Raw genomic sequence first — 18,405 nt, forward strand, 5'->3', positions numbered from 1 at the left:
TCATATTTATTTTCCATATTACTGAATTCATAGACATGCCAAGGTGTACTGGAAAACAGTATTACAAGTGTCTGGTCTCCCCTATGTGTCTCTCTTTTTTTTTTTTTTTTTGTACTGCTGTTTTTAGGGGAATGGATAGTGTGATCCTTAAATGGAAACGTTTTCAAAACACCTATATATTAATATACCTGACTAGCTTGTTCCTTTATTCTTCTTCCCATGTGGGACATGGTTTAATGGGCATGGTGGTGTTTTTTTGGTTGATGGTTGGACTTGATGATCTTACAGGTCTTGTCCAACATTAGTGATTCTGTGAAAATAAATTCCTTTGTAGAATGCTTCTAGTTGCAGTGGGGGTGTTGTACTTTTTTTCTTTTACAGCCATAACATAATGTTATGACTTCATATACTTGAGTCTAAAGATTGCATTTAAGTTCAATTTAATATAGCTTAACACGTTACTAGGCTGTTCTGAATTTTTTTTGTGGAGAACTCAGTTTCCATGTATTAAAACATTTGAATCCAAACAAGATTATTGGGTATTTATCCAAGTTTTTATGATGTAATCTCGGTCTTGATGAAAACTTATCAACTCTTCAGCTTGCAAAAATTAATCTTGAAGGGATAAAACCAAATGTGAACATCTCCGTCTTCAAGATATTTTTATGATGGTCTTGTGCATCTCAAAAACAATACTTCTAAACAGTGTAGTGGTGTAATAACTTAGAGTCAGGACCTTTGTACGGTGAGTAGGGATAGCCAGAAGCATCACAGAGACTCTGTTTTGATTTTGCACGGGTTCCTGGCTGTAGTTAAGATCATAAGAAACACATAAGCCTGTGTCTACTTCAAATTGTTCAGGTTTATGTTAACAAGGTACTGGTTATAACTTTTTTCTGGTGTGCAGTGTTGGAGCTCAGCTTTTTACTCAAGGAAGTCTGCACAGTTATATGGTCTCATAATACCATCTAACAATAATTGAATATGTAGGAAAAGTCAGCGCACATTTTCTCTTAATTTAGTAACTTAAAAGCATTTTGCTTAGAGCACTCTTAATTTCAATATGCAAGAAGTACATGCACGTAGTCTTGTTAAAATGCTTGAGCTTGTCTGCCTTGTTATGTCGTCAGAAATGGAATTCTAGTATTACAGATACTTCTTTAAATTCAAATACATTTTACTTAATTTTATTTTCCACTTCGATATTTGTTAGGCACTAGACATCAACAACAACAACAAAATCCATGTATTGGAATTCCTGTGTGGGTTGTGGTTGTAGGGATTGTCATTGTTTTATTGGCCTTTTACTTTCAGTAGTAGCTGTATTAGCAGCAGTTTTGTGGAGACAGTGGGATTTGGTAGTAAATTTAAAGATGGGTTTTTCTTTTTTCATTGAAATTCAGTGAGTTATGATTAGCTTAGTGCTTTCACTAACCAGAAGTTTTGTTTCTTCAGAAAGCAAAACACTACATGATGGTCATCATGTAGTTTTGTGGGTACAGCTTCCTTGGATGTCAATCCTGTTTATACTGCTGTCTTTCAGTGTCAACACTTATTACTTGTGTGCAGCATTACTTCTTCCTTTGAGCTTCAGAGTAGGCCTTCTACTTGCTGACCTAGTGGAAGCTCACTTCTGGGGGAAAAAAGCATCATTTCATGAGACTCCAGTGCTGGAGACTTGTTACACCTTGTATATGCTAAGCTTTCTCTTCTGTGATATCATCTGAATTTAAGGGCAAAAGGCAGTACTATCTTAATTTTATTTTCAACTTGTATGTGAAAAGTGTTGTTTTAGTAAGTGCAGATGTTAAAACGTGAAGCCCTGGATTTTGGCAGTTCTTACTGCAGTTTGTTTTCAGAGCTCCGTCTTTATTCCATGTGCTCTTAGTATTCTGGAATAGCTAAGCTCTACCCTTCCGTAGGGACGATAACATTGGAAAACGAATGAGTTTTCTTTCTTTTTTAACTAGAGCTCTTTGAGTTGGGGATTTATACAGTAAGTGGCTACTCTGCCTTAGATGCTGTAGGACTGTTGGAGACTGCTGGGATTCTGTATCCTGATTTCTTCACTTCTTTCTGACTTCTCAGGAGTTGATAGTACATCTAAGAGTGTTTCTTTTCTTCATCTCAACAGTTGGTTCTGTTGAAATGATTCCCTCTCTTCTTTTTATTCTGTGGAATTTTCTGCAACTGTTCTGCAAAAGTATTCATCTGCTTTCTATTGTTTAAAATGTATGTTCAGGATGACATCTTGTTTTACAGCCTTTGCTTTGAAACATACTGGGGTAGTGAAATAGCTGAATCGATGTTTAACACTCCTTGTTAAGCTGGCATTTAAATTTTATAGCAGTTTACATGGAACACTTCATAGAAAACAAAATTTTCTTCCAGCTTTCCAAAAGTGATACATGCTCCATGATATTTTTTGAGGCAAAGAGGACATAGGGAGTTCTTGAGTGTTTAAAATTTGTGGTAGGTTTAGTAGAAATCTAATAAGAGCGTAGATCTTTTGTTCATCGGAGTGTCAATAGAATGCAAGAATAGCAGGGAAAAAAAAGAGTATACCCAAAATTCATTAATCAAATTTGAAAACTAGAAAAGTTTGTTACTTGTTACCGTTTTCAAGATGTAGATGAGTAAATTGTACCTATGCTATCAAAGCCTTCAGTGTGATCACAAAAGGAAACTTGTGCACCTGCACAAAAAGAAAAAAAAGCAGCTCAAGCTTGACATAATGAAGCTCCATGTATAATGCAAATAGCTGTTTCATTTTACTGTTTTATGGTATCTTTTTCCTTTAATGATAGGATTCACTGACAGTTTTTGCTTCTGCTTTTGAGCTTGCAGACTTGAATGATGAAATATTTAAGATGAAAATGTAGTTTCTGTTATGGCTTCCTTTTTGCTAGTTTTGAGCATTGAGAAATTGGATACTGACTGACATGGAAACTATTTTTCAACTTTTAATTCTTCTAGGAAAATCTAGTAGTTGGGAGGTGGGTTGGGTCAAATGAATACTGCACATGAAGTTGTTTCTGTTTGTGTGTAAAGAACCCGGGGTAACAGAACTGCCTGTTCTAGCTGCTGTTCCTGTGTCATTTGAGAAATGGAATTGGAGAGACCGCTAGCTGGGGCTGGTCCTGCCAAATGGGATGGTATGTTAGAGCTGCTGAAGTCAGAGTTCATGGAAAGCGCTTTGAACAGACAGCTGTGTTGTACTCCTGTTGTGGAGCTAGAATGTCTTTGAGGTATGTTCAGTGAAAGCAGAGGAGGAAGAAATGGTTAATCTGTAACCACCCAACACAGAAAATAAGTATTTCTGGCTTCCACTACTGAGTCACTTCTTATAGTCAAAGAGTTTGATAATTTCTGCAGACTGGAAGTAAGCAAGGTGCTCTACCGGTTGAAGTACCTAATTAAGATGAGGTTGTGAATCAGAAATGAGAAATTAGCCTTCTGCTGAGGACATCTATGAAACACTTACTCATATTGCCATCATCTTTTTTGTTTATACAAAGGTATTAATTATGTTGCTGGGACGTGAGGTAATTCAGGAAATGTTCCTGACATACAGGGCACTACAAATTCTCATGTAACGTTGAAATACCAGTTACACCTAGATGGGGGGAATTTTAGAGGAAACTTTTGTTGCACAGCTAGCTCATGAGCATCCGAGTTGTTTCTGCAGTTTAACTAATTCAGTGCCTTTCTCCTGTTAAAATTTGAGACTTGCCCTATGAATCTAATGAAGATTATAACTTTAAGGTATTGCTTTTTCTTTTAACCATGCAAATAACTGATTCTGAGTTTGTCAGATCTTCTAAGTTTTACCTAGTTAATTTAATGAGAGTTCTAATGTTTTATGTAATTCTTTTAAGCTTAAAAAATCAGGAATGCAGGCTAAGGCAGTGTCTTCGTATTCAGTACAGATAACTAATGTCAGGAGATACTACACATTTTTGAAGGAGGAAGATCTAGTGATTTATCACTGTGCCTTATGGTCCATTAGTACTTTCTCTGGGCAGAATTCTGTAGTCCATAAGTGCTAAGCGGTATGGAGAAACACAGTGTTATTGTTGAAGGTAAACGGACAATAAGTGTTTCATCACTGCTTGCTGTCCCACTAGATTGTTTTTAAGCAGTAGCAAGTTCCCGACTGATGGGATTTAGTTTACACACGACTTGGCATAAAGGAAAATGTAAAATAGTTCTTGTACTGTAAGAATGATAACTTTGCATTATTGAAGGAATATTTAGTAGTCTTAAATTGTTCCTATCCAAAAGAGCGTACTATTACTTCCTCTTGAGTAAAATAATGTAACAAACAATACCTTTTGTGGACTTACTGTTTTTGCTCCTGCAGTCTCTAGCAGCAGTGGAGAGACAGCTCGTCATTTGTGCTCTGAAATCTCCGAGATTGTTGAAGCATAACTGCAGGGGAGATACTTTGCTGACTTGTGGAAGGATGGGAACACCAATTGAGAATTCACTGTAGTTAATGTGTCTGGATATTCAGCTGCTGAAGAATATTTCCCTTCATTTCTTTTTTTTTTTTAAAGAAGAAAACAGTTTATTCTAGCTATGATTCTGTTGTTTTGTGCAACCTTTAGGTGGCTTTCCCCACCCCGTTTTCCCATAAAGAGATTTTCATTGCTGGATATCTCAGCTAAAGTTGGCAATAATCAACAGATCTGAACTTCCTGCTCATAGATGTGACCTTCCCCACCCTTTGTCAACTCAGTGCTGACAAGGGAGGACACTAAAGAAGGAAATTCTGAATCTTTTTAACTTGCATAAGAACAGTCTTACTTTGAGTTGAACTAAACCACTGGAAGAAAGAGAAAACAGTTGAAGCATACCTGCTTATTAGATAATCAAGTGTTGGTTATTTTATTGTAACTTAATAGTTTACCTGTTGGTTTTCCCTCATCAGGTTTCCCTGTGTTACTGTAGTCAGCTTCCTTAAGCCAGTCTTAATTTTCTGCTGTAGATGAGCTGAGAGCAGAATCCTGAATGAGGGACAGGTTTTCAAGCTAGGTCTGCAACAGTCTACCATGGTGAAATAGGAGCGAGGTGACATAGTAACTGCCACCATGGAAATCCTGTTGTACAGCCAGAGGGGACCTATGGAGTCATGCTGAGGCAGTAGTAGTCTAAATATTCTTGTAAGTTCAGTCTGGTAACGTAGTGCTCTGCAGTGGTGTGGGAGGTGAAGCTTCAAATGGACAATGTGGACAAAGAGCTGAGTGGACAGTGAAGAGATAGAAAGTAGCAGAAGCCTTGGGGTAGAAATCCTATTTTGCATTTACTGGCTCTAATATCATAGCTCTAGTGTGAAGAGTATCGTCCCATTTGCTGTCAACAGTAAGGTAGGGAGAATGTGTTGACGTGCGTTTATGTGTTTGTTTGCCATCTGTATTTCCATCAATGTAAACATCCCATATAGATTCATAGCATTTCTAGGACATTGAAGCTGAACAGCATGAAATTGGGGTACAGTGGGCCAGTGTAATCTGTTACAGTAGCTTGCAATAGGAAAATACAGTGAGTTTGTCACTGGTAGAAATAGTCCTAATGTAAATTAAATTCTTAATTCAAGATCCCACCTCTAAAGCTTTTTTTCTTAGCAATAGCATTGTTTCAGTCTTGACCAATAGCTGATTTTATGGTTTAGGAGGGAGGAGATGAGATGATGGAGGAGAAAAGAGGAGCAAACCTGCAAATAAGTAAGACTGCCTTTGGCTTATTCTGAGCATTTCCTAACGGATCACCTATTGAAGTGTACATCAGTCTGTTGCTAAAGAGGACATTATTTTTTTGCCCTCCCAATTCACTTGTTTTGACTCTCCCTTTTCCTCTGACCAAGAATGGTACCCCTTCACCTTCTGAAATGGAATGGGCAAATGTCTTTGAATCAAATAGGCATTATATAGCTAAGGTGCCTGCAAGCACTGGAATTACAGTTAAAAGGAAAATTTCAAAGCATAGCAGTAAACAAACGTCATGCTTTGCACGCATAGTGCGGTTTTCTTTTTTAAAAGGTGTTGTAGAATTAGTCTAGTGCCTACATATATGTTAATACTGCTGTCTTTATGAAGACATTCTATGTGTTTTGAAGTCAGTAAATGCCAAGGTGGCAGTCATTTTGGGGAAGATATTTTACAAAACTTTATGCTGCTCCCATCCCTTAGGGGGGGAGCAGTCCCCCTTACTACATTCCCTTATTTTCTTAATCATATTGTCAACTTTGTTTCATTGTTGTGCTAAAAAAGGGAATATCGGTTAGGGTTTTGATGTGTTTCCCCAGAGATCTAATGCATCTTTCAAGGTTTTATTTTGGATGCAAGTCTCTCATTCTACTTGAGGCTTTGTTCAGATGTTTCTTTTAAAAACAGCTGTCTTTGTATTTCTGGTGTCTTCTCTAGAATGAATATGTCTTTAAGTGAAGTTACTTGGAGTCGTAATTCTGCTACAGAAAGCTTGTAAAAAGTTGTTTGAGTTTCAAGCAAGCTATGTTCTCATTAGAAATACGTGTCTGAGATTTGAAGGGCATACAGATTTCATAACTGAGCCCAGTCCACATTGAACATACCTGCTGAAACCATTGCACAACTTCCGTTGTGAATGAGCTCATTTATCGATGTATTTGACAGCACATCACATGCAAGTCTTCAGACAGGCCGTGCAGTCTTTAGATTGCATCAGAGATTTAGCAATGCAGAGAAAGCCGATAGCCTTCCATTTGAAACGGTAGTAACTCTAGTGATTGCTGCTGCTTACTGATAAAAAGGTGAAAAATAAACCTAATTTCTTTGGTAAAATGGCAGAAATTCACAGAATCAAATAATACCAGTAGCCTTGCGTACTGTATTACTGAATGGCAACAAGTAATTTGTGCCTTAATATGACTAACTTAAAAACAAGTTCTACTGCGTCAGAATTGAAGACAAAGAGGACTGGAGTAGCTATTTTATAATCTGCAAGTCTGCAATAATGGGATGTCCTATCCTGTGGAATTTTCTACTGTTACACACTGAGGTTGTCAGTGCACTTTAATTTTCACAATAGCAGCTGAGATAAACTACCCCTGGAGATCATGTGGTGCTGCTCTTGTGTGGAGAAGCACTAATGTAAACTGTGGGCAGTCTCGACTTGACAGCTGTGCTGACAAACCAAAAAAAGATGCTTTTTGCACTAGACAGATGTCTAAGTGTTGGAAATTTTCCAGTGAGAAGCAGAAAAGCTTTATTCTTCCAGTGTTTTCATGTCATATGAAGTATGGTTTAAATGGAAGGAATGTTTTCTGATGGGGAATGTTATTGTAGAGCTTTTTAGCATGCAGAGGATTAGTTTGCTAATCACCTCTCTGAGTAACTAGATTCTACCAGTTGTACGGGAAAATTCTTGATGTTGTGAATAGCAAGGCGTAGTGATTAAGGAAACTAGTTATTATTTTAACTTCATTTGATGTATTTGCATGGCACAAGTAGTGCCAGAATGTCTCCTGCATTTGCATGTATTTTGTTACAATATTTATCAAATATCGGCATGGCATTCATTGGTAATTTTTTTTAGAGACAAACACATTGTCAAGAATCTTATCCAAATGAAAAACAATATGAGGAAAAGGTTATATTGAAAAATACACAATATAGAAGAGAGCTCTTTATAGCAGAAGTTATACGTCGTATACACTGTGGAGTTTTGTCCTGGAAATTCTAGTAATGAACATCAGTAATTCAGTAAATGCTGAAACTTGCAAGCAAATTCTCCTCTTGTCATAAAACTACAAAGCTGATTTTACAAACCCTTTCCCTTTTTTGAGGAAACTAATGGTCCAGGTTGGTTTTTTGTGTGGTTTTCTTTTTTTTTTTTTTTTTTTTTGCACACATGGTGTTCCATGGCATCTTCTGTCTTCTATATTTGAATTCTTCATAACCCCTTCATTCTTTCAAAAATCTCTTGGATGTTGAAGAGGGTGTTCATCATAGCAGGCAGTAAGTTAGATTGATTCCTGCTTTCCTCACCACAGTGCAGGGCAGGAAGAAGTGATAGACACTTAGTCGCATGCTCGTTTAGAGTTAGCATGGTCAAGGATGGCTTGCTTATGCCTTGTACTACACTGTTGTATGGCACTGTAAGGCATGCTTTGTGATTTGTGAGGCAGTTAGAGCATTAGGAATATTTTACGCTAAAAAGCAGATAGTCGTGGACACATGGTCAACTATGTAAAGATGGACTAAGGGTTATGGCTGATATTACACCACGTGTTCGTACTTGCTGCTTTGTTGAGTATTTGATAACGACGGGCGTAGATTTTGTTTGTACTTCTTGAAGAGGTTCATGCTTTGAGAATTGTTTAATTTGTGATCCCTGTGGTTATGCAGCTTATCTTAACTGAAGCTTCATTAGCAAACTACTCGTCCCCTCACCAAATTTAAGGATAACAATGAAGGATGTAGTACAGGTTAAACATACCTAAATCTTGTGCTGTATTTCACTACGCTGGATAAAGGATTTATTTTCTGCTTTTTAGGTACTCTTCCACTCATCAAGATGGAAAGCTCAGATTCTAGTGATAAAGGAAATATTGATCAATCAGAAGCACAACGTCAGAGTCAGCTAGATCGGTTAGATCGAGAAGAAGCTTTCTATCAGTTTGTAAACAACCTGAGCGAAGAGGACTACAGGCTTATGAGAGATAACAATTTGCTAGGAACACCAGGTAGGTAATGCTTACGTATGTACATCTTGCTGGAATTGCTTGTAGGCGATTTGTGTCATTTTCTGTTCTCCTGAAACTGTTTCACCCATTTAGTTTGTGTGCTGCAGTTGTGTTCCATGTTAGGAAATAGCTTCTTACTAATTTGTGCACACTCAAATTTGAGCGGTTCCCTGACTAGTGGAGAGGTAGTTAGAATGATGTGGACTCATCAGATACAAAAGTCTAGTGTTTACACAACTTGGCGGGAAGGCCCAGAGTTGACCCAGTTCTAGTTATGGATCCTTAGACATTTTTGATTGAAAAGTAATCTCCCTTAAGCATCTGTGTGAAAATTTTGTGCTGGCGAGGGTAAGAGTTTGTAACTAGGGTAAGCAGTCTGGTGCGAGATTCTGCATGGGCATTTTTATGTCAGTTTTCAATTGACTTATTACTTTAAATTGACTCTTTATAGGATGATACCTAATTCAAACCAGTTCTAATTTAAAACATGACTTCAGGTAACTTAAACCTTTTTTCATGCTTGTGCAGGTGTTACCTTAAATATTTTACTCTGGACAGACATTTAATTGGTATAGGATGATGAAAATTGCTGATAAGTTGTAGAGGTTACAGAATCAGAAAGCACATCTGTCTTGAATAGGTTGAAACACTTGGATCTTTCAGCTTCAGCAAAACTTACTTGGGACGATGGTGCTGAAGTGTCTGAACTTCCCCTTAGCAACCTGTTTGGCAGTCTCATTATGGCAGGATTTAATTAGAAAAAATGACAAGCAGTGGCTTGTACCTTCTTTAGAAACTTTTGATAATGCTTGCCATACATATGATTTGGAAATATTTTTGGAAAATTTTGCTTATTTTCTAAGGTGAAATTACTGAAGAAGAGTTGCTGAGAAGGCTACACCAAGTTAAAGAAGGTCCGCCACAGCAAAACAGTGATGAGAATAGAGGTATATACAGTATTTGTGAAAACTCTTAACTTTAGCACCCCATACGGACCTTAACTTGAGTGCAGGAGTGGAACAAGTTAAGCCTAGGCAGGTGGAAGGTGAGCTTTGTTTCAAAACTAAGTGAACGTTATGTCTGATATCTGCTGCAGAGGTCCGTTTGGGACAGATTTCACTCATAACGCATCTGTTATTTGCATCAAGATAAAGTTTCATTTAGATTTCTTTCTCTCTCTTTTTTTTTTTTTTTAAATTTACAATTGCCTTCCTGTCTGCTCCCTTCTGGGATGCTGTTTGGCAATCCCTCATTTTTATTCACCGTTCTTCCCTTCCAAAGACGCTGTATTGCTTTTGTTATCACCTTTCTATAGAGATTGGTGGAGATCGCTTGGAGCTTGCCACTGGGGTTCATTCTTTAGTGAGACTGATTTTTCTATAAGCCATTCTTCAAGTGAAAGGTCAGGACAAGCTTAGTTCTCTGTTTAGCGGTCAATAGATCACTTAATTGTTTGGAAAGGAAAACACAGAATATTGATGTGTTATGACACCTGAAATGTGACTTTCCATTTACTTACGATAAACAGTATGTGTTATTTTTATGACTTGTTTGCTATGTGATGGCTGCAGCCTATCTGTACATATTAGAGAAATGTCCACTCCTGCTCCCTTGAAAGAGCTCTGGTAGATAAGAACTGTGATGCTACGTGTGAAACCACAATAGCACTTGGTAGGATTAAGCACTTCTAAATTGTCACTTGTTAAACTAAGCTTGTTCTTGGAAAAGATCATTCCAAAATTAGCTCAGTACTCTAATTTTGGTAGTTCCCTGTCTTTTTCGCAGGTGCAGAGTCCGCAGAAGATGTTTCAAATGGAGATTCTATAATAGACTGGCTTAATTCAGTCCGACAGACTGGAAATACAACACGAAGTGGGCAACGAGGAAACCAGTCTTGGAGAGCAGTGAGCCGGACTAACCCAAATAGTGGTGACTTCAGATTCAGTTTGGAAATAAATGTCAACCGTAATAATGGGAACACAAATCCAGAAACTGAGAATGAGCCATCTGTAGAGCCTTCCAGCGGGGAGGATTTGGAAAACAGCCAAAGTGACTCTGAAATTCCAAGGTCTGAATCGCCATCTGTAAGGCAGCCTGGATCAGAAAGGAGCACTTCGGAGGAGCTAACAACTGAGGAAGCTTCCCCTCCTAGAGGGCAGAGGAGAGCAAGAAGTAGGAGTCCAGAACAGCGGAGAACACGGGCTAGGACTGATAGAAGTAGGTCACCTATTAATCCAGTGAGTGAGACCCCTCGCAGGTCTCATCACAACACATCATCTCAAACACTTGACCACTCCTCAGTGAATGAAGCTGAGGGAAGCTCTAGAACTAGGCAGCACGTGACATTAAGGCAGCATACAGTGGGGACTGAGATGCCGAGTGAAAATGCCGTTCTGTTTTCAACCCCTGAAACAAGACCTGTTCCTCAAGCAGCAGGTTCTTCAGAAACTAACGGCACCAGTGAGTCCGCAACTCCTGGGCAGAGGCCTCCTACCATAGTTCTTGATCTTCAGGTGAGAAGAGTTCGTCCAGGAGAATATCGGCAAAGAGACAGCATAGCCAACAGAACTCGCTCCAGGTCCCAGACACCTAACAACACAGTCACTTACGAAAGCGAACGGGGAGGGTTTAGGCGCACGTTTTCACGTTCAGAACGGGCTGGAGTGAGAACTTACGTCAGTACCATTAGGATTCCTATCCGTAGGATCTTAAACACAGGCTTGAGCGAGACTACATCAGTTGCTATTCAGACTATGCTAAGGCAGATAATGACAGGCTTCGGAGAGCTGAGTTACTTTATGTATAGTGATAGTGATGCAGATCCTAGTGGCCCAACTCCAAATCAGAACGTGGATGCTTCTGAGCCGCAGAACGGGGGTGGTGGTACTTCAAGCAATGAAAGTACAGATGTTAGCTCAGGGGAGGTGTATGAAGGGGGTAATGAAGGTGGTTCAACATCTGGTGCCAGACGGGAAGGTCGGAATACGAGGGGATCGGTCACATTTGAAGAAAGTGGTTCTCTACCATTCCTTAGCCTAGCACAATTTTTCCTACTAAACGAAGATGACGATGACCAACCAAGAGGACTCACCAAAGAACAAATTGACAACCTAGCGATGAGGAATTTTGGTGAGAGCGATGCTCTGAAAACCTGTAGTGTGTGTATTACAGAGTACACGGAAGGCAACAAGCTCCGTAAATTGCCTTGTTCGCACGAATACCATGTCCACTGCATTGATCGCTGGTTATCAGAAAATTCCACTTGTCCCATTTGTCGCAGAGCAGTCTTAGCTTCTGGTAACAGAGAGAGTGTTGTCTAAATGAGATCTGAATTTATGGCCAAGCAGCTAGTGTGATAGTGATGGGCAAAGAAGTCACTTCCTTTATGGCCACTTTTTGAGTGGTACCTCAATGTATAGTACTGACTTGGAGTGAATCTTCCCTCATGAAAGCATTTTCTCTGAATTCAAGCTTTTAAAATTGGAAAATTTCTTTAATTAGGGTTTTCAAGAACTAGTCAGTTTGGGTGTTAAATTTCACTTGTCCAAAGACATCCACCCACTTAAAAATACTTTTTTTCTTTTTGAAGAGTATGAAGTTCTTTTCCCCACCCAGCCCCTGCCATCCCAGTCCAATAAACATTTTGTCCTACGAGGAGTTCTTTGAGAAGTCATCCCAGATAAATGTACATGAGTCGTAGAGGAATTTTTGCAAGAAATCCAACTATCTGAAAAAATAATATGAACTTAATTGCACACTTGAACATACTTCTAGTTTTCATACTGGGTTAATATTGGACATGTCTGTGTAAATAACACTAATGTTAGCCCTTTCCCCATCACTATGGCACGCTGTAGGATGAGCTGTTAGCTTAATTGGGATATTTATCTTGTTGTGGAAATATAAGAATTGCCTATGCTTGTTTAAATAAAAAAAAATCTGTTTTAAAATTGTAAAGCTTTTTTGTAGAAGCTCAGTACTTTTCCAATGCACTGTTGTACTAACGCATTAAGAATTAAAATTGTACCATGCTTAGAAATCAAGAATGCTTTTCATACAAAACCCACCACACAGAGAGCAAACTAAATACAAGAGAGCTGCTTTTGTGACTGTGTACCTGTCAAGAGCAGTGCATATCTGTACTATTTATGTGAACAGCTACTGTAATATAAAAACAGTTGAATTAGACATCTTAATTGCATTAAAAAAATGGAAATTAAATGTTATAATTGCAGTGTTTTGGCTCAGTAATGCCACCAAAAAAGATGATAAAAAATTAGAAACTGTTCTAATGGCTGGTTATTTCTTGGTGTGGTTGCTAATATGTAATAATACAAACCGGTATGTACCAGTTTGTTCAGTGAGGCTTATGCCTGATTTTTCTATCAACTTTTGCTTTCAATTTTTGAGGCAACTCTGTGCAATTATACAGCAGACAACTATTGACAGTTTTTTTTTCTTTCCCACCAGCTTCAGCTATATTAGTAACCTCTGGATCTGTTGAGTGAACATGCTGATATATCCAGCGTTGGTAATCTGTGAATCAAGTGCCACAGAAAAATAACAAGTATTACCAGGAAAACAGGTTATTAGAGTGTTAGGTTAAATTTGAAAATGAGAATTGATTATGGGAGTACACTTAAATGTGTAGCCAATTGTAAGAATAACATTAAAAAAACTCCAACAACCTCTTTATACTCCTATTGGACAGATCAAAATGAGTTGGCTTTACTTTTAAAATTATGTCCGTGGCATATTGAGAATTGGAGAATGTACCTTAACTCTCATCAGTGTCAGGGGAAAGCATCCCTCCCCCTCAATGACCCGTTCTTTGTTTTATTTCTGTAATGTTTTGGGTTTTTTTTTCCTAGCTTACATGTGTGACAGGGGAAGCAGTATTTATTTCAACTCCAGGGCAGTAGTTTTGAAGGGATATGAACTGCTCTTGCTGGCTCTATGGGAAATGTTGCTTGTTCCTCAGATGACAAAATCAAAGCTGGCCTATCTCTTTGTCCTAATTAAAACACATTTCTGGTGTTTTATAGTGGTGGTTGCATAAACTATAGTCTCTGCTCTAAGCCATTTTAACATCTCATCAGCTAGTTAAGGATTCCACAAGGTCCCAAAATTCCAGACTTTTTCTACGTGTGCGTTTTGTGGTGTTTGGTTCAGTGGGAAACCCTGACTGGCTATTGAGCTCGCTTTCCTCCTGGTGTGACACACCATCGTGGCAGAGGGGATCCGTGTATCCTTTTTGAACAGAAGAATAAATAAGCTCATGTTTTTAAATTTTTCTCTCTGACATGCGTCACTGTAAAATTGGAAGTTAGCTATTAATTTCAGGTGCTGGACACTGTGTCAAAATTTCCTCAACAAAATAACACTTCTGAATTTCTTCCAGTAGTTTTCACATAGCAAATACATGCTATCGGTTGCAGTTTCCAGTAGCTTTACTGACTTACTGGAGCATAGAAATAGAAGGAAAAAAAACCCCTTTCTACGTGAATACCATGTTAGATTTAGAAAGTCTGATGCACGTTTCTGAGGACTGAAGCCGGTGACCAGAAAGAAAGGAGCCCACTAGTGCTAATTAATGTGAAGCGTGGCTGTGAGACTGTCATTCAACATAGCTTTCTTCTTAATGTTCTAAGTTTCCAGTAACTGTTCACGGTGGTAGAATCAACTTTACAGTTTTGTTATAGCTTAATAGTGGCATGCCTTAACATTTTATCTTTCTGTAACAATAGCAACTAATAAAATGTTGGAGGTTTCCCAAATGGTACTAAGAACAACTATTTTAACCTCAGTTCGGGAGACCTTGAATGTTCTCAGTGTTTTACATGCCTTTTCCAATGCTGAGCCTGCTAAAGGTGGTGGGGGTTCCTTGTCTGGAGGAGTTGGCAGAAATTAAATTGCTGATAAGCAAAGGCCTCTTTATGTAGCTGAGTCATCTGTCAGCCTCTGTGGTAATTCAATTTCTATTCTTTTAAAGTTAGATTGGAATTAGGAAAAGACAGAATTAACACTTCAGTTGCTAATGAAATATGAAAGACACTCTGATTTAACAAGGTTCACAATTAGCCTAATTTACAGTTTATGAATCATTTTGGTATGGAGCGTTTGTACTTACCGTTTCCCTCAGCGTACGCTTCCTTGACGTTGCAGGAGGGATATAGAGCCACTTAACTCATGCTTGTAGCCATAGGAAGGGTGAAAATGGCTGGTTTTGTCCTTGTCAAAGGCCTGCCTGTACAGAAATGATGAGTCTGACGCAGCAGAGACAGCCTTGTTCCACCGGCTGCCTGGTTCACAGTGCCACCGTGTGGGAGCCTCTCTTAGCCTTCCTTCGAAGCCGGGATAACTCCAGCTCCTCGCTTGGAGCGGCGTGGTTTCTTTCGCGTTGAAGGCTGTTGCTTTATTTTATTTTTGAAGGACGTTCCCTGTTACTGCCAGCCACAGGAGTTACCGTGGTGGTTTTTTCAAACTGCAAACCACCCAGGCTCCTGCTGTGAGTATGTGCCTGGTGTGTGAGCTTAACTCCTTTCTGACCGGACGGACCGCAGGACCTCCATACACAGCAATGAAAGCAGTCACAAGGCCAAAACCTAGAAGAATGCACCATATTTTTTGTTTAAGAGTGCGTTTGATAGTTTAGCTCAGATTGTCAACCGATCCAGAGCCGTGGGTGCTTACTTTCTTTTTTTTTTAATTGGGGCTTTATCTGTTAAAAGACTTGTGAAGAGTTATTCATGGGGTTTGTTAGATTTCCATTTCGCCTGCACTTTTTTATTTCTTCAAACAAGTTGGGTTTTTTGCAAAGAATTTGTAGGCAGTTAATTGACTTGTTTTAAAAATGATTTGTTTAGTGTAGGTACTGCATGCATAGAAATTACTCAATAAAAGTTTAAAGGTGTTTTGTAAGAAGAATTGATGTGCAGGCACAGCAGCTGCACTGAACTGATAACCGTACCGGTTTTGAAGGAGCCATAATCATCCGTTGTGCCAACTTGCAAACTAATGGATTTCCCACCAGAGTTGGCACAATGGCCCATAGTGACTGTCATTCCCGTTTCCTGTCAGTTGTCTGGATTATGCAAATGCCGAGAGTCCAAAGGCCTGGTTCCCTGGTGTATCTGCAGTCGATGTTGATCTGAAATGGTTGCCTACACAAAGAGGGGGTTCCCAGTGCTCTCGTAGTAATGAGGGTCTAATGCGAAGATGAGAAAAACGCAGTTAAGGCTGACCGTCGGTCTCTGACTTTTAGTAGTGCGATGAGGGGTTTTCTGAATCTCCCAGCGTGATCTTCACCATCACACTGCAATGCAAAGCTTCATCCCGGCGGTTTAGCCGCAGCGTTAGCATTAGTTTGGGATCCTTTTCATTCATGTGTACATTCCTGTAACTCTGATGTCCGGGTTTTCTCACCCGTCATCCTTGCTCCTACCACGGCGGCTCGCGTTGCTTGAGTTGAGGGTGTGTAAGGGAGCGTGGAGCTGATGAGGTACGCGGTCGTTCTGGAAATGTCTGCCTGCTCCTCTGCCTTCTCCCAGGAGGAGGTGCTTTGGATGAGGTTTGGCTTGGAGCCACGTTAAGGGAATTGATAACAAATTCAGAAACATTTCCAACCTTTACGTACACTAGGCTTTTTGTTTGTTTATCCTTGACTAGGGAGGGAAGAAGGAGGGTGAAGATACAGAATCAACGGTAACTTACCCAAAGTACATATAAGTTGTGTTGTGTTAAAAAAGAAAAGAAGTTTGCATCTGTTATACCAGGGCTTCCCAACCTCTTTTTGATATGAGGTGGGTTTTTTTGTTTTTTTTTCTTCGCATGGGGATACATACCATTGAATTTGTTTTGACATTTTATCTGGTTTTATTCCCTTAAGCTAAAATAGCCGAAACCCCTTCCTGATTTTCACTGCTAGTAAGGCTGTTGGTTGGGAAGCCCTGAATTCAACCGAGAATGTAACAGTTTTCTTTTTTTTTTTTTTTTTTTTTTTTGTACAGTGCTTTACATCTGTTTATACTGGACTTGTTTAATACAAAATGGTACTCTGAGGTCATTGGACAACAGTTTGACCAGATTTGATAGCTAACATTTAGGAGGAGTTTGTTCCCTATGTAAGATGTCATAATGCAAATTTAAATAGACTCAATAAAATGCATGAAGAGTTCATTTTGTCCTTGATCATCACTCCGTGGGTTTATTATTCTTACGGTGGGAATACGCTGAAGTAAATGATGGTGGATGTGGTAGGAATTTATTTCCTCCGTACGCCTTTTCCCTTGAGGCTGGGCAGAACGGAAAGAGCTGGAATGGTACAGAGTTAACTTCTTGGAAGAATTTATTGCTCCTTAGTACATAAAACTGAAGCAATAAATCTCACCATATCCCAGACTTCTGTAAATCTGTCAGTGGATAATGTGGGATACCAAAGCAGTGTCTGCAAGTTGTCTTTCAAGTAGTAGCTGTGACTTTTCCGGGTACCCGCCAGTCCCAGGGCCCGGTGGCCGGGGCTGTCGGGGCTGAGGCTCCCTAGAAATACGCTTTGCAGTGTTCAGCGGCTTTCATGAGAAGCTCCCACATACGGCTAAAAGCTTTGTCCTAAAATTAGTAGCTGTTGTACGTGCAAATGCTTACTTGAGTGGGAAGGACATTTTTTAGGGCGTGGGAAGCTATCTTTATTATCGGCGCTTCCCTCACCTCAACTCCGTTCCTTGAGTAGGAAGTGGGAGCTGCTCCCAAGAGGGGTGCGATGACATCAAAACAAAAGAAGGGGTAGAAAGGTGATGTTTAGCTTGAAAACAGACAGTGCCCACTGTTTTGGGTGCCACAGAAGCAGGTAGCAGCACCACAGCTGGCCCGATGCTTGACAGCACTGTGAGGGATGCTCTTGTTCGGGAAGGAGGAACATCGTGGGCTTCTCCAGGAATGCGTTGAGACAGGATTCTGCTCCAGCTTCACTCTCTGTGGGGAGAGCTCTTGGATCTTTTCCCCATTCCCACACGCTTCCTCTTGAGCTCCGTGGTCTGTCTGGTTCTGCAAATGTACAGTTCAATCTGAAATTGAGTCTTTACCGTAGGCCTTAACTTTTATTTTGGCGATTTCATTCACAAGGCCATTCCCACATCTGTACCAGGAGCTTTTTGCCAGGTCGCCGACTCCAGCCCCACATCTCCCCGTAGGAAGACCTTCGGTTTGGGTAGCCCTGCGTTTGTGCCTTAAAAACTGTCGATCGACCCCTGAAGTGCTTAAAAAGTCCAAAGCAACCTTGGAGCACGTGTGTGGCTGACTTCATCCCTATGTTTGTTTGCCTTAATATATTTGAGGTCTTTGTTCTGGCCTGTAAAACTTTATATAACCTTCCTCCCTCTCGGTGCTTAAACCCTGTAACCTTCTACATTGCCCTACTCCTCCCTTCAGGTTATATTTCTGTGGCAGATCCAGACCTTCCCGGGGGAACGTGTTTGGCCGCTTTGCTGGTCCTGCTGCTGGGTGGGAGGAGAAAGGTTGTGTTTGGTGACCCTGTCCGTCCCAGAGCGATGGGGGTGCAGGAATGACCATGCATTTGGGGGCTTCTCACCTCCAAAAGAGCTCTTCTGGCCGCTCCTCAGTGGGATCAAGGGTTTGGAAATAGAGGGGGAGAAAAGCAATGGCTGTCTGCTGCTCGCTTGCCC

General features: G+C 39.9%; 1 protein-coding gene across 2 annotated transcripts; it reads left to right on the plus strand.

Annotated features, from left to right (window-relative positions):
- The first annotated feature begins 8,536 nt into the window (after nucleotides 1-8,536).
- RLIM (ring finger protein, LIM domain interacting) lies at nucleotides 8,537-12,908 on the plus strand. 2 transcript variants are annotated; one of them, XM_009808984.2, is made up of 3 exons: nucleotides 8,546-8,725; nucleotides 9,589-9,672; nucleotides 10,511-12,908. In XM_009808984.2, the coding sequence occupies exons 1-3, from the start codon at nucleotides 8,557-8,559 to the stop codon at nucleotides 12,043-12,045; spliced, it is 1,788 nt and encodes a 595-aa protein (XP_009807286.1). In that variant the 5' UTR covers nucleotides 8,546-8,556; the 3' UTR covers nucleotides 12,046-12,908. The 2 variants fall into 2 exon arrangements, with proteins under 2 accessions (XP_059680279.1, XP_009807286.1); XM_059824296.1 differs by lacking the exon at nucleotides 9,589-9,672 and having other exon boundaries at nucleotides 8,537-8,725.
- Nucleotides 12,909-18,405: the final 5,497 nt, after the last annotated feature.

This window comes from Gavia stellata, chromosome 14, assembly GCF_030936135.1.
Source record: "Gavia stellata isolate bGavSte3 chromosome 14, bGavSte3.hap2, whole genome shotgun sequence".
Lineage (NCBI taxonomy): Eukaryota > Metazoa > Chordata > Aves > Gaviiformes > Gaviidae > Gavia > Gavia stellata.